Raw genomic sequence first — 16980 nt, forward strand, 5'->3', positions numbered from 1 at the left:
AATGCCCCCAAGTCAACAGGTTTCTGAATTTCAGATGTGTTCAATAGTTACCAACAGGCTTCTTTTCCTGCCTGCCCTGAGACTCCGGTGTACTCCATCCTTCCTTCCTTTTCTTTTTCATGGATCATCTGCAGGCACAACGATGTTCACAGGGACATCCTGCCATCTCATTCTCAGGCTGCAGTGATGCAATTTGGAGCAATCTAAGAGATGCTATTGGGATTTGTGAGGATGAAGAGAATCTGCAGCTCAGGCTGTGATTTGTGTAGGTTTGACAGGGAGTGAGGATACAACGTTATTTAAGTAGCATTTGGGCCGTTCTCTGCAGGTGCTGTGGGAGAGAGTGGTAAATTATTTTAAATTTGTAAGCTTATGAAAGGTGTAGGATTTCGTTTTTTCTATCATAGAGATAGAAAATCAATCTTTCATGTTACAGGTGAAGTAGTTTTTGAGGTTTTAAAGGAGATTGAATTTGTTGTTGTTATGGGTTTTTAAAAAATTTTTTTTCTGTTCATATTACATAAATCCTAAGCAATAAAACTTTCTCTAGTCACCTGAAGGCTCCTGAAGAAAAATCATTTTGTTCAGTCATGCTCCACCCCTACACATCTATCTACAGTCCTGATGTAAAGTCTGCCTGATGTTTTTTCTTTGTGTGCATGTGCACATTCATAGACTCCAGCAAATCATGATGGCCATAGAAAGAACAGAGGTTTGGGTGTGCTGCAGTTCTCAGAATCTCTTGTCTCCTCAGTGTTAAATGTGCCTAGTTAGATCTGACATTTTGGGTGGGAAGGGATGTCCTGCTGCTGTCTGGATTAATGGAATATGGTTGGGTTTCCTCTTCCCTGTTCTCTCCTCTGGGGTTTGGGGAGACACAGCATCATCAGCAGGGTTTCTCTTGCAAATTCCCCACTGCAACAGGGACCAAGATTATGAAGGTGCAGTTAAACTCTCCTGCTCATCAGTGGCACATAATGGTTGTATTTTTAGCCTTTTTTCTGGAGGTTTTTCACTTGGTATAGGATGGAAGGTGGTTTTGAATCTGAAACAGTGATGCTCTGTGACATTTCAAGCTCAAATGTGTTATGTGTTTACCTGTAATGACATGGGGCTGGGCCTGATAGAGCAGCTTTGTGCCACGGTCCCGTATAGAGTGAACCACGGAGCTTTTCCCAGCAGGACACTGTGAACATTACAGCAATGATACAGAACATGCATAGAGTTTTCACAATGTCCTAATTGAAATTGAAGTCCATTCTCACATTGCAATGTAAGTAGTGTCAGATCCCTGCACTTACAGAGCCTGTCTCTGATTTTTATGAAATGGTCCAGCTGGTTAATTAGGATGAAGTATGTTTTGAATGGATTTGTGCTTTTTTATTTTTGTCTTTAATATTGATTAGCTCTCCTGACATAACATAAACTTGAGTTCATTAACTACAAATTAGGAATTGACATAAACAGAGTAGATGGGTATGTCCAGAGTGCCCAGTGAAGGGTTTTATTTGTATTGTAATATGACTCTCATGAATTTTAATGAAACTAAATTAAGAATTAAAATTAGCCCACTTAAAGGCGAGTTGGAAATAGGCAGAACAGATAAGTGCACACATGCAACAAAACATTAAACTCTTGATTTTGGTATTCTTTAAATCACTGGATTGTGGTTATTTGAAGAAAGTGGTTCTGTCTCTGTTTCTTTTCCTTCGGCCAGACTTAGGATGGTATCAAACAGAAATGGCTTTTTTTTGTAAAATCCTTAGCTTGTTCCTTAAAGCTTATGAAAAAAAACTAACAGGTCTCATAAATTTTTTGTAAATCTTCTTGAGAGGCAGAGTGCTTTTACCTATCTGAGGGTTGATGGTGTCTGTTAAATAGATTTGGTTTCCTGGATAAGTTGTTGATTTGAGGGTTGGCATTTTTTTGCCTTTTTTTATGAAGAATGAGCTAAAAGCCAAACAAAGATGAAATTGGTGTTGTTTCTGAACCCTTTTAGGAAGTGTCTGTGCTTCCAGATCTAGGCTTCAGCATAGTATGTTATGTCCATGTTTGGGTGCAGGGCTGGCTCTACCTCTGCCTGGCTCTGAGATGTGGCCATAGCAGCTGCCCAAGGACTAGAATAAAAACTGAGCAAAAAAAAATCCAGTGACACTTCACAAGTTCTCACCTTGCTTCCAGCAAATTGTATTTCAGGAACATAATGAAAGACGAGGTCATGAATAATCTGTTTGGATCAGTCAAAGGGTTGTTCTGAGCTTGAACACTGATGATGACATGGGAACCGTGCTGGAAAGCTTCTCCCATGCTGTTCATTGAGGGGAAAGACACAAAGCCCAAATTTCCTCAGAGAAGTAAAGACTCAGGGCTGCTGAGAGCAACAAGTGCATAAGAGTCATGCTAGAGAATCACCCTCATTTTTAGTATTTACTAACCAGTCATTTCCTATAAAACAAACACAAAGAAAGACAAGGTGCATGCAGTTAGGTGTTGTTTTAATCTGTTAGTTCATGGAGATGAAGTAAGTTTGCAGTGACTTGTTGAGAGACCATTCTTTTAGTTTTATGTGATCTTTATCTGCCCCCAAACTTTGAAGCTTTTTCATTTGATTTTACAGATCATGAAGTGGTGAATATTTTTCAACAGTATGAAAGAGTGCAGCATTTCATAAACACTAAAGTCTTCTAAGCAATTATAAGATCTTGATTTTTTTCAGTGTTGAATGTGGTATGGGGAGGAATTATGTAAAGGGAAGTCCAGCTGACTTTGTGCTGCACTCTAGTTTTTAAAAGGATTAGGCAACTCTTTGCCTAAGCTGCAGTTATTTGTTAGATTGCCTTTTTTCCTGAGATAACAGAACGGATGGGTTAGGAAAGCAAATTTGCAAATCACTTCTGTGGCCAAATTTAATTGAACTTGTGAAATGCACAGTAGTGAAAAACAGCTAACAAGGTATTGACTTTTATTTCTCTAGACACTGGAAGCCATTTTGAATTTCAAGTACTCTGGTGGACCAGGACATGCTGAAGGATATTACAGGAACCTTGCCCTGGGCCTCCATGTAGAGGTGGAGCCCTCTGTTTTCTTCACTCGCATCAGTACCCTGCCAGCAACAAGGTGAGCCTTGCCTTGACTCTTGAAATCTCACTCATTGTCTCTGTTCTATTGAACCATATTGGAAAGACCATATTGGAAACATTTTCAGTATCATCAGCAACATGTAGGTAAAGGATTACATGAAGAAATTTTCAAAATTTCTCATTGAGGAGTTTATTGGAGCAATTCATGTTCATTCAACAGTTTCTGAGCTTCAAACATTTTCTCCTGATGATTTATTTTAGCAGGGACAGGATATCTCATGTTTATGGTACAGTTTGATTACATTTTTTCTGTATCTCTTAGCAGTTGTGGTGTGTTGTGCATTACAGAGTTTGGTGTTTGTATAACAGAATCTTACCCAAAATTCAGGTGTGAATGGTGTGATGAATAAATTGTGACCAGACTCTGCTTTGGTGCTTGTTTTCTCTTGTAAACCACAGAGCAATTTCACATATCATAGTGAAGGTTAAAAAACAAGGCAACACTTGATGGTGGTCAAACGTGATGACAAAATTTGAATAAAATTCGTCAGCCACTGAGTGCAATCAATTTTAATAATTAGTAGGATTATTGTAAAAAAACCCCTCTGTGTACAATGGGAGCAAGAATTTGGTTTGATTTAAATTCTGAGATTATTTCAATGCAGTTATGTATTGCAACACTAATAATAATAATAATAGTTGAGAGGGAACTTAGTTATTCAAGAGATTCCTACTGGGCTGGGACCGTTTCATGACAGACTTCAGAAATCTGAAGATGGGCAAGAAGGAAATGCCAGTCTAGGAGATACTGGGTGAATATTTAATTTTCAAGGGAAAGAATTCAGTCACCAGTATCATACCATGGCAAAAATGTCCAGGGATGGATGGACAGCCTGTGGCAGCAACATAGCCTGAAAAACAGGGCTGTGAGCAGAAGAATTAAAGCCTCAAGGAAAGTTTTTAGGCTTCAACATGAAGAGAAGTTGGAGAGTCAGGAACAGGAAGAGTGATAAGATGGGACTTATGTTAAAACATACATTTAAAGAAACTGCTGGTCTTGCTGAAGGAAAGATGACTGACAAGGGAGTGGAGTTTGTAATCATGGCACTGCCAAGAAGAATGGGATTCTGTTTTTCACCACAGGTGATACAGCAAATAATGACCTTTGCAAATAGCAAGGGAATTTTAGGTTAGGCAAAGATTGTGAAACGCTGCAACAGTTCTTTAAGAAAATGTTAAAAAATGAGACAAAGAGGATTATTTTTAGTGAGGCATTTGTGTCCTGCTCTTGTAAAACCATATGGCTCTATTAGTAAGCAAGTTTCTTGAGCATTTTGCTGCTTGAAAGTGTAACATAATAGGCATGGTTTTATTATTTTAGGAACTGGTCAAGTAAAGCAAATTTAATGCTGCTTGGCAAAGTCAGAACATGGTATCCAGAACAACTGTTTGCAAAATCCTGGGCCCCTTTTTAATGATGTCCAGAGTCTCATCCCTGCAATGGCACATTCTTCAGCATTTGTAAGGTTTTCGAGATTGAATAAGTGATCTCTCTTGAACAACCTGGAAGCACCACAGCATCAACTTGAAATAGTTTTCAAGAAGAATCATCATACAGGTTAAAATAACTGGGTTTCATTTATTATTTGAATGCATAGTCCCCTCCATTCAGTGTCAAAAAAGCTCTCCATACTCTCAAAATGTGTGTTTTTAATGGTTTAATTTAATAGACTGCTCTATGGTTCACTGCAATTCCTTATAGTTACAGGGTGGATTGGGTGTGAAGCTGCAAACCTTCCATAAAAGCTTCAAATGCAACCTGATGGGTTTTTTTTGACTCCCCCTTGTTGGGATGTTGGCCTTTTGTGCTTGGCTTCCCCAGCTATGTTTTGTGTAGGACAAGGTTATCCTACCCCTGCCTTGTCAGTCCGCTCTCAGGAGTTCATGATGTGGAGCAAGTATTTAATCCTGAAATCTTTAAAAATAGATGGAGGTGCTAGCGGCAGCTGGAGCTATATTTAGTGGCTCCAATTCAGCCAAGTGCTTCAGCTCACACTGTGTGTGTTTGCTTCATCCTTTGCCTGTTCATCACTCTGATCAGCAGTTAAGTCAGTGGAAACTTTCAGTAGTTTGCCGACTGGAGATGTAGTTAAAGATGTGGCTGCTTTTAAGGGTGCCTAAAAGCTTTACTGAGCTGGAGAAAAAGACTGTAATATTTACATTTCTCTCAGAAATGTTTTCTTGCTAGACCTGTCAAAAGGCTTTTTTTGTTTTTGTTGTTGTTGTTACTTCAGGTCTATATTGTTTGCTAAGTCATGAGTGCATTTTGGTGTTCTTATCTCTTCCTGCTTGTTCCATGCCATTGGCTTTAGTGATCTGTAACACTGTTCCTTTGCTCTTGTGCATCCCTGTGCAGATTCTCCATTGGAAGGGGAAGTCATGGCATTTGATATTATCATTTAGTGAAAAAATGCCAGAAATGTGTCTCCCAATCTGCAAAGGGTAACTGTTCATCATTAGAGGAAAAAAAGTTTAATTTTTTACTGTTGATCATCTCTGCCACTATCTGATACACAGTGACAGCAAATGATAAGTTGTTTGTTTGTGTTTTTTTTTTTTTTTTTTTAACTTTTGCTTTCTCTTGTAAAAACTCAGATCTGGTTTCCTTTTGATTTACAACTGAGACTTCATTTCTTAAATACTGTCTTAGGTGCTGGGCTGTTTTTGTTTAGTCATTACAAGAAATTGTATTTTATCATTTACCTCCTTAGCTGTCATTTCAGAATGGAAGTTGTCATTGCTTTCATTATCTGGCTTAAATTTTTTCCTTTTCTTTTTCATTTTATTTTTTTATTTTACATTTTTTCCCCCACAAAAGTAAGAAACATTAGGTTACTAACTCCTGGGCTTAAAAAGTCAAAGCAAACTAAAATAACTTAGAGCATTGATTCTTCCCTTAGGCCTTTAGTGAAAAAAACCTCAGGAAAAACGTTAATGAAAACACTTCACCCCCCATTGTAACATTAAGATTGTGGTTTATGTAAAAGTCTTCCAAACTTAATTGGTATTTTCTTCTATTTAGCTGCTTGAGCAGAAATGCATGGGAAATATCAATGAAACAACTGGGGATTTGGGCTTGTGTTCTGGTTTTTTAAATATCTAAGCAAAATTATATCTTTGACTCATGCACAAGCTCCTGCCTCATGGGGAGAAGTTTCATTAACCACATCTCCAGCAGATCTTCAGTTAAGTTTATATCATGACAACAGAGCCTTTTAACCTTTGTGCTGGTCTGTGGGGGTGTTGAGATGGATTGGATGCAGCTGCAGTGCCTGATCTGTGGCCTGATTCTGGTTCAGATCTCAGCTCTCCCCACACCTAATTCTGGTTCAGATCTCAGCCCTGCTGTTGGGGCACATGATGTTCTGTCAGTGAAGGGCCTCATCTGCTCCAAGGTCCTTCACTGTGCTCCGTCTGCTGCCTACATCCAGAGGAGCTGGCAGAGCAGCCTTGTGCTGGGAAATATTCCCTCTGATCATGTTACCCGTGATCCTTGGCTCTGCTTGTTCATGTGTGCAGGGAGGGGATTGTCCCAGGAGGCATCACCAAAAACACAGGAGTTGGAAGCAGCCCTGGAATGGGGTGTGAGAGATAAAGAGTTAATGTTGCGAGTTCTCCCACTCTGTCCTGCAGCTCAATGAAGTCTTGAAGGGCTTCAGGAATCTACTTGTTTAACCACTTATTTATCAAAAATGCAGATACATCTGTATATTAAAATTGTACTAATTGTCTTCTGTAATTGGCCGTACCATGGCAATTGATTCCTTACCAGGGCTTAGCCCCAAAACACTGCTGTGCTTCCAGGCCTCCAAGCAGCGCAGTTACCAGCAGGTTCCAGACTGATGGTGGGGATCCCATGATCTGATCCTAGAGTGCCAGTGGAGATGGGATGCAAATGTTCAGTGTAAGGATACATTCTGTTGATGGTTTTGTGTGATTCTCCTCCTCATTTTGATATCCTGTTAGCTCTAAGCAAGTCTGCTGTTGAAACTTACCTAGGTTGTGTTGAACAATCTTCTTTATACCTGTTGTTTCTCTCAGAGGTGTTATCTGCCAGTTTTCATGGGCACTGAATGTCCTTCCTTATTGCCTTTATAAAAGAGCATGAAAAAATGCCAGAAAAAATACTGCACGTCTGACAAGAATTCAAGTAAGGTGTGCTCTGCATGTTGTGAGGGGCCTGCTGGTCGCCTTGTGTCCCTTGCCACTGTGCCATCAGTACAAAAGTGTCTTAAGTGAGAGCCTAAGCCAGAAAATGTTGATTTTGTTTATTGCAAATGTGGTGAGACAGTCTGAATTTGTAGATGAAGTCAATCCTCAGGGATGGTGCCTTCACTTTTAAGCCAAGTTGGGAATCCAGTTAAGTAATAATATTCTTACCTGTAAATTCTACAAATTCAAGATGATAAGGTAATTTTTTAATCTTTAAGTTTTTTTGTGGGGCGGAATACTTTCTGTCTTGAAACCACCATATAGCTGCTGAGACATCAGCTGCAGATCTCTTCTGGCAAGTGCTGAGCCTTAGACTCTGTTCTTGTATTTGAGTCAGAGGGAAAAAAAAAGGAATTGTAGCAGGTTAACACTGTTAATTCAAAGTGCCAATTCATCTAGCCATAGGTTCAAGGTAATTTTCCTTTGTGTCATTAATGTAGATCATTAAATGAAATTATTTGGTTTTGTCAAGAAGGCATCAATTCAAAGCAGAGCCTGCAGTGTGTTCCCTAGTTTGAGATTTCTCACTGTTTTGTATATAAAGTTAAGATGCATTTTTTTCCGACTTGATTTCGCTGAGTGTTTGAAGACAGAGCAATCTTGGTTGTGCTGAGGGTTCTCAGGAGGTCCTCAGCTGGGTGGGTAGAACTTTGAGGTTTAATGAAATCAGATACAATTTTTAGAATTTCCATTCCAGTTCCCAAGGTTGCCCCTGTTTTTGCTACAGTAAATCGCAACACATCAGGTTTGGATCAGTAATCCTGATTATTGTATATTTACAAATTATACAAGGGAAAGAAAAAAAAGGAAAGAGTAAACAGAATTGTTTCTTCAGTTGTGCTCTAACAGACCTGTTTGTTACATGATAAGAAGTTATGTAGCACTTTCTGAAACCCTTCTTGGTTTTATATAGCCAGATTTTTAAATTAAGTGTTCACATTTGCTACATTCAGAATGACAATCAGCCACCTACTGATAGGCAGCAGTTTATAGTCTTCTCTTTCTCAGTATTTTGGTGTTCAAAATGTCATAGAGCTTTGAAGGGTGGAGAAAAACCTCTTTTGTTTGGGTGCTTGAAGAGCAAGATGTTTAGTTTGGAGGAAGACTTAAGATATGACCTGTTTGAAGTGATCTGCTGTTTCTACATGGAGAAAATAATTAGTATTAAATTCACTGTTTTGTTAATGAAAAATATTAATACTAAAAGTCAGTCAAAATGGGAACCAGGCAAATTCAACTAAATAAAGCAAATAGAGCTCTCATTTGGTGCAATTAAACTGACAAATCATTAGGAAAATCTGTCAAGCAATGGATTTATATCAATGTTCTCAGGACTGGATGTCATTCTAAAATATATTCCTTATTTATACATTATTGAGCTCAATATAGATTTTACTGAGTGGTAACTCATGACGCGTGGGAGGTTACACCCAATAGTTAAATTATCTTGGTAATCAGAGGTATTTAACTTCTGCTAATGGTGTAACACTGCAGCGAGTTCATGAAAGAGCAGCAAAAAGTAGCTTGCAGATTGAGAGAATTGATTTTTGAGATCAAAATGTTAAATATGTATGGTTTGTCATATGAAGATGTGAGAACATAAATCTGCAAATATTTATAGATGTGCTGGGAATATTTAGCATAAGTGAAAAGGTTTACAACTGGGAGAAGTCAGATGAGGACGCTTCTTGGAATATGTGAAAAGACCTTTTGCCAGTAAGGTGGATAAACTGACTTAATCATCTGAAGTTAATCTTGAGAACTTCATTTTTAGATCATTTATTAAAAATTACATTAAAGAAGACCCTATTGAAGACACAACAGCACCAACAGAGGTACTGTAGGTTGTTGTTCTGCTGTGTTGCTCTTTGTGTTGGTCAGTGGATTTTGGAGGACAGGGTTGTCATATGTCACACCACTGTCATCAGAGCCAAAGCTTCTCTTCCCTGTCTGTGTCCAATTCTGAGTAATGATGGCTGTTCAAAGAAAACAGATGAGAAGCAAAAACAACCCCAAAACCACCAAAAACCCCCGTGGATATGAAAATACTCCATGATTTCAGTTGATGGGAAAGTGAGATGAGTCAGGATGCAGAAAACTTACCAACCCCCCTGAGAGTTTCTTGTTTAAAGTGACTTTAAAACTAAGCTAGAGACTGAACTGCAGAGAGATTTTTCACTGAAGTGAGCCATCATTGCAGCTGCATTTGGGGTTTAATTCTGCGTTCAGTGTTACTGAAGAATATCCTCTGCTGTCATTTCAAGTAATCACAATCCTCCTGAAAGAGATTTCTAGATCACAGTGTCATTGTCATTTGCCTGAAGTTCCCATGGCCCCAGTTTTGTGCCTGTTTTTGGAACCATAACTGGCATTGTAAGATTTTAAAAATACAGCATGATTCATTTTGCTGCTGACTTTTGCTTGTTCTATATTCTCAGTTCTGCAGTAGATGATAAGAGAAATTCATTTCTATACTAAATCTTTAAGACACTGTTGAATTAACTCAATTTTCAATTAAAAAAAAAGTTCCTTAATTTTTTTTAGTATCAGTATTGACTTAAATTTGCTTGTTTTTCTGAGACGTTCAGATGATAAATCAATCTGCTGAAAATATTACCTTGTAATTCTGGTTTTCACCTGTACTACCTTCTGCAGTTTTGTCTCACTTGTAAAAGAAAATCTTGAACATGACATTTATGGAAGATTTTTCAAAAGCAAACATCATGACCATATAAGGAAGATTATCAAAATGGAAAAATGTTTGGGTGCTGTGATTTTCAGTAGGCTTAATTTATTGGACCCAGACTTACTTCCTTTCCATTAGATGGGAAGAAGAGTCAAACCCTTTCAAGAGCATTTGTTCTGCATCCTGGTGTCTGTACATGGTCCAGCACAGCTGATGATGGTTTCACATTGTGTGTTTGATACTAAACCACAAACCCACCCCACCCAAACACAAACTGACTTTTCTGGATGTGTTCAATCCAAACCCTCAAAAGGAGCTGGTAACAGTGAAATAACCCCTAAGAAAAGACTGGGGAGCCACTGGTGACCCTTCACAATGTGCGAAATGTGGGAGATGGTGTTCTCTGCCTTCCCTGGGATGAATGGTAACTAACACCTACTTGACTAAACTTAGAGGAGTCAAAATCTACCCTCCTCAAATAAATATTTAGTGTAAACTGTGGCATGGTGGTGGATAGTTTGGGAAAGGGAGAAGAAATTGTGTACATGTGGGCAAGTCTTTCCCAGTTCGATAAATCTCTGGCTTATGACTGGTGTTTCTCTCTCAAACATGTATAGGCCATTATGGTATATAATTTAATCAACTTCAGATCCATTTATTATTTTGAGTGGTTTAATTTTTTTTTTTTTAAGCTGTCAGACTTTAAAAAAAGTGATTTACATAGTGCTGAGGTCACCACTAGTAGCCTAAGATTTGGTGAATTGCCTTAAAATCCTTAAAACAATTTGATGTTTCAAATTTTCTGGTAAAGAGCTTGGTTTAAGCAACACATTTCTGACTGCACTTAAAATAGGGGTTCAGCAAAATCTCACTGGAGTTCCTTTATCACACTTACATGAACATGATTTGCCTCTCAAATCTCCTTTACAGACACGGAAATAGGTTCTTTAATTTCTGTCTTGCAAAGGATGGCCTTATGTATGTTCTTCTGGAGAGAAAATTGATATCAATTATTTGGTTTTCTTATTAATTCTTTGTTTTCCTGGAACCTTCATAACTCAGCATCATGAGTTCTACACAGTCCTACTGATTGCAGCATGTTAAAAAAAATCCTGCTAGTTCTCAGGTTTTCAGCAAATTCTTCTTTAACAATTTGTGTGTTTCTTTTTCTTTTTTTAAACTTTATTTTGACAATATGTGTGATTTTCCAGAGCTTTTGCTTTCTTGGTTGCCTTACTTAGATGCAGCTTCTGTTTGAAGCTTGCTGTTTAAATTAAAAATTTTTTGTAACCTTTATTTGTGTTTGGTTTTTGTTGCTGTAATAGTCTCTTTGAAACTGTCCTGTATTTACTCTGAAGATCTAGTGCTATCTTCTTCTACAGTCTTAATGTTACTTCCATTTTTTTCACACTAATATCTGATTCTTCTAAGTTTTCAAGGTACTGTAATAATTCTGGAACTTCGAGTTTTATATTTTTTTTAACTTAAAGATTTCCCTGGAGAATTAACTTAAAATTGACAGGGAAAGAATGATTTCTCCTACATGTCTATTTTTTGTACTGTTAGAAGAGAAGGAAATAAATGTCATGATGATAAATAATTTTCAAGAATTCATATTTGGGAATTTTTAATATTAGTGATCTTGTTTAGTCCTGAAGGGCAGCTGCTTGTGTAGCTCCTTTGTGGCAGGAATTGTTTTATTTGCAAAACTTTGGCTCTGCTGCCAGAAGATATTGCAGGAGGCTTGCATGTTTTTTGTCTGGGTTTACTGTGGCAGAAATAAAAAATTCCTTCCATACTAAGTTTTTTAAACTTCATTTACACTGGAAGTTTCTCTTCCAGATCATCACGTTGTATCTACTGGAGATGCAGAGGTTGTCTGAGACTTCACAGGTCTCTCCCACTCTCCCGGTGAAGAGAGAGAAGCTGATAAAAGCTTTACCCCCTTTTCTTTTCCATTCCTTTCTGGTAACTGACTCAAGTCCTGCCCTTCCAGTTATTTCTTTCTTGTGAGTTCTAAGGAAGGAAGTTTCTAACAAGAGCCATGGCTCCTTATTTGTTCTAAATTTTTGAGCTTTGACATGTTTGCTTCAGGCACTCAGCTGCCTTCCTGCATCCCCCTCTATATTCAGTAGTCATTGGGGTTTTACACAGAGAGAGAAATCTCTTAAAATATATATATAAAAGCCTCCATCCCCACTTTTGCTTTTTATTCTTTCTAAGAGACATGGTGCTGACCCCAGCAGTGCTTTCTTGTCTTGCAGTGCCTGGCTGCAGGTGACATTATTGTCACTTTGTGACCTAAACCTTGACCTCCTGGGCTTGTCCTGGGAGTGTTCCCAAATCAGGGGTTGGCAAAACATTTCCTCTTGTGTGTGCTCTGGAAGGGACATCTCTGATTTTCAGAAGAGAGTTGTATTATGGACCAGAGAATCTATTCCCAAAGCGGAACAGTTCTTAAACTCCTGCACCTCTGAGTTTAATGAATTTTGGAATGGTGTTTCAGTTCAATTGTAAATTATTGTGCAATAAATGGAAATATTTAAATAAGTATTCTTGGTTGCCCAAGACACTCAACTGTAGCTTGAACTTGTACATTGAAGGATGGCTCTGACAACTCTCACCTCACCAATATTCTTCTTTCTTCCCTTTTTGGAATATTTCTGGGTTGTTCAGTAGCTTCTTGGGAAGTTTTGAATTTCAGATAGATTGGTAAAGTGTTTTTGCAACTGTCTGATTGTATTTGGTATTTTGGTACCTGGTTCCAATAAATTTTCATGTGTATTATATTTTTATCACCAATGCTGCTATTTCTGCTTAGTCTCACAAGGAAGAAAAGGTTGTAAATTAGAATAAAATGTTCCAAAATATTAATTTGAATAAAACATTAATTGAAAAAATTAACATGTAATTGTATTAAATAGTAACTAAATTAGTAAATTGTTAATTTTAATAATATTAACTTAATAAGACTGGTGAACATTATAAAATAATATTATTTTTACTTAAAAAGTTTATTAGAATGAACTTTTGCAGTAAGTTCTATTCTGTAGCTTTGTCTGCATTATTTTTTGGGGTTACCAGTAATGTAGTTGGTGTATTTCTATCAAATGCCTCTGGGAAAATTTGTATTTGAAGGATAGTAGCTGAGAAATACTAAGTTTTTTTGTGAGAAGCGCCTGTGTTTGCCTGTCTTACAGAGGGGAGAGAGTTCTCCCTCCCAGAGAAGTTCTTCTCAAGGTTAAGTGCTCTAATTCACAGCTTGTTTTGGTCTGTAGACAAGCCATGGAAAAGGAATTGCTCCTTGACAATAAATCCAAACCAATTAAAATTTTTGCTTGTGAATTTGTTTCTTAAAGGGGTAATGTCAAGGTAATTTTAAATAATACAACTCTTTTTTTTATGTAAAGGCTCAAAGAACTGAAAAATTCTGTGGCTTTTTCCACAGAAGTGGATGTGAAAGCTGTGAAGTGAGAATATAGATAGGTGATCAAATGTTGTGGATCTTGATATTGTGCAGGTCAGAATTGTCATGGAACTTCTCCTTAAGATGTACCCTTCTGCTTAGTTTTAGTTAAAAAAAGCCAAAAACAACCAGCTATTAAAAAAGGTGGTTTTAGTAACGGATAAGGATATTCTTACAATTGGAGTAGGAAATAAAACCTGTATGTGAATGTGTGTATTTTTTGCATATATATTTATATCCATGTATAAATATTAATTTTGATAGACATACAATAATATCATCATTGAAATTGTGCTTTTTTCCTTCTATCTAAACAGCACCCGGCAGTGTCACCTCCTTCTTGATGTCTTCAATTCCACAGAGCATGAGTTGACCATCAGTGCCAGGAACAATGAAGATTTAATTCTGCATGCTGGGGAGTGTCAGCGGTGAGTGCTGTCACTGTTAAAAGGGCCTGGATTTAACCCTGTTATTTGTATATAGACAACTGGTGACATTTGGGGGCCTGGTGTTCTTTTTAAACATTGTACACATATCAAAGAATATAAAAGTTTTGCTTTCTTTAAGATGCATCACTAAGTTTTAGCAATATCTCAAGTAAATTTATTTTGGCTCTGCATGTAGTAGTCCTGAAAATAATGAAATACAAAGCAGTTGGTACTGAGGTGTACAGCTCATTTAACTTTTGTACAGTGTTTGAATGTAATTTCCATGTGCTCTGAATGCAATCCTGGTGTTAAAATCTGATCTCAGTAGTTTGTTATCCTTTCCCAGTTCTAAATTTTCTTTACATGGTTCCTCAGCCATTTCCTCACTTTTCCTACAAAGAAAACTACAGGCAAGAAAAATAGAACTGAAGAAGAAGCAATTCCAATCTCTGTGGGAAAATATATTTCAGATCAAGTAGGCTGTTGGGAGTATTGATTCTTACAACCCTACTGGAGTGATGTACAGCTCATTATTAACCATTATTTGCCGTTACATACCTGCCTCGGGTTCCTGCTGCTGGCTGTAGCCTGGGGTTGCTTGGTTTATCTTCTTCAGATGATCATTGCATCTGGACTCCAATTTCATCCTAGAAAAGGTGATAATGTGAAAAAGGGAATCTTGCTTTTGAGTCAGGGGCTCCCTGCACCCCTCTCTTCTTTGGGAGAGTTGTGCTGCTCTCTTTAAGTCCTGCAAGTGAGAAACTTGCTTAAAGAGAGATGTTTTCATGTCTGCAAACCCCTGGATGAATATTAAGTTCAAAGTCAAACCACGTTAATTGCAAGGAATGCAGCTGTCAAAAAGAATTACAGAATAGGTAAAACAGCAGTAAATTTGGAATGCTTTTTGCCTTGGTGACTCCCAAAGCACAACCAAGTGGAAATACGTTGACTCAAACTCAGGTTGAATATTACTTTACCAAGCAATGGACAAAACCATCAGTAACATACAGTGCTTGTTCCTTTTTTTTGGAAAAAAATGGCTTTTTCTCTTTTTTTAAAAAGCAGTCTAAATAGTCACCAAAATGTTCTTTTTCTCTTATTCATATTGTTTTATAATTTTACTTTTACGCCTCTTGTTTTTTTGAATTGTTTTGTACTTTTCAAATCTCTTGAAAGTTTTCATTCCCAGTTTTTGGGACAATATATAACAGATAAAAATTAAGCTACAAATAAGGTTATAAAATTTCTTTGCATCCCTTTGATTGAATTTTATTTTTCTATGGATTTAATATTTTAAATTTAAATATTCTTAAATCATTACATTGTAATGGATATAAACCCTTTCAATCAGTCTTTTGAAACAGTTATTTTTCAAGGGAGATTGTATATGTGTTGGAGGTATTGAAACTTTTTAAGAATAGTGATTTTTATATTTATTGCAAAATGTCTTTTTCCTGGTGGTTAGAAATTGCACTGAGTTTTCTATCAGTTCTAAACTCATTTATTATCTTATTTCTTGAATGAAGTGCTTTTAGTTGTAAAACTGTGTATATGGCTCCTACGTTGCTCTGAGTTTTAATTTTTATTCTGATGGATCTGCTACAGAAAAGCAGGTGAAACATAAACTGGGCTTTAAAATCACCTTCCTGCTCCTAGAAAAGGGCTTTTGTTGCTCTCGGGCGGGGGGCGGGGGGGAAGAAAAAAAAAAGAAGGAGAAATCTTTTCCCTTTTTAAGCAGTGGTTCCAGATCTTTGCTTTTTAACACAGGGCAGTATGCTCAGGATTCTACTTTTGAGCCAAGGTTTTCAACCCAAACATACAAAGCTTTTCAACACATCCCTCTTTTAGATTTCTCCTTTTATGATATTTTTTTCTTTGGACATTGATTGTTATTAAAATCTGATTAATATTTAAAGAGAGGCTTTTCAAGCAAGTTCAGGATTTCTTTCCCCTTCCCTGCACGTTTTTGATGCTGCCCTCATTCTTAATGTTTGCCTGATTCTGCCTTTATTTAAATTATGACTTTTTGCCAACTTTGGTCACTTTCTCTTCCTTTTGTAATTTGGTCTTTCTCCATTCATCACCATCACTTTGAAATCTCCCATCCTGACAGAGTGGAGGCAGCAGGAAATTGTTTTCTTGGTTTCTATTGTTATTTCTGGGGACTGTAAGTGTTTTCATATTCTCTGCCTCCAGACCTACAAAGAAGGATAATGCTGCATTCTGCTTACTCTGGCCTCTTTGCTTCCCACTTTGGATGTTTAGAAAGTAAAATAACTGATGTGTTGCTTATCTTTTCTATATTACAGAGGGGTTGCTGTAGAATGTAAGTTTTTCCCTCCTGTGCCTGAGAGGGAATTTTCAGGGGATTCTTGCACTGCTCCCATGGAAAATGAGGAATGGTGATGGAAGTTCCTGGGTGCTGCACTTATTAGAACACTCTCTGTAATATGCTTGATTTATAATGAAGGTATAAAATCGACCATGGTGCTGGCAATGGGAAGGGTGGAAGACATGGAAGCAGAAATGCCAAAAAAAGTCTGGGATTGTCAGCAGATCAGTGCTGGCACTGCCAAATCTTTCAGAGTCCGTGCAGGGAAAACCCTGGGATCCATTTTGTAATTATTTGGTGCATTCCAACCGTGTCGCCTTCTCTGGCTTATTTGTATTCATGTAAAATGGATCAAATATGTAGAGTACTACACAATATTTTTGTTTTAAGGTCTGAAAGGCAGTTTGCTTCAATTAACTTAGAGATAGGGCAATAATAGCTGCTACAATAACACTGCATATGGTAGGAAAACCGGTATTATACTACTTAGGAAAAGTGTCATCCTTTAGGCCATTAAAAGACTATCTGGAAAATAGATGCCTTGTTCTACAGTGAGATTATTCTGCTGACTAGTGAAAATTATCGTTTTAGCTTTCAGAAAAGCTTAAACTTACAATTTGCTGTACTTTTTAAGCCAATAATTGAGATTATTTACTGTGCGCATTGTAACTGTTCTTGGAGATGTATATAAGCAATGTTTCTGAGGAGTGACACTC

The 16980-nt window shown here is 37.4% G+C and overlaps 1 protein-coding gene across 2 annotated transcripts in view; it reads left to right on the forward strand.

The window, feature by feature from the left end:
- The window catches only part of TRAPPC9 (trafficking protein particle complex 9), a 469795-nt gene that overhangs the window by 158063 nt on the left and 294752 nt on the right, over window positions 1–16980 (forward strand). For both annotated transcript variants that reach the window (XM_008643073.2, XM_017746660.1), the window contains 2 exons: window positions 2975–3117; window positions 13822–13932. In XM_008643073.2, the coding sequence (XP_008641295.1) occupies window positions 2975–3117; window positions 13822–13932 (254 nt within the window). The remainder of the gene's footprint in view (window positions 1–2974; window positions 3118–13821; window positions 13933–16980) is intronic.

This window comes from Corvus brachyrhynchos, unplaced genomic scaffold (genome assembly GCF_000691975.1).
Source record: "Corvus brachyrhynchos isolate BGI_N302 unplaced genomic scaffold, ASM69197v1 scaffold89, whole genome shotgun sequence".
Taxonomy (NCBI): domain Eukaryota; kingdom Metazoa; phylum Chordata; class Aves; order Passeriformes; family Corvidae; genus Corvus; species Corvus brachyrhynchos.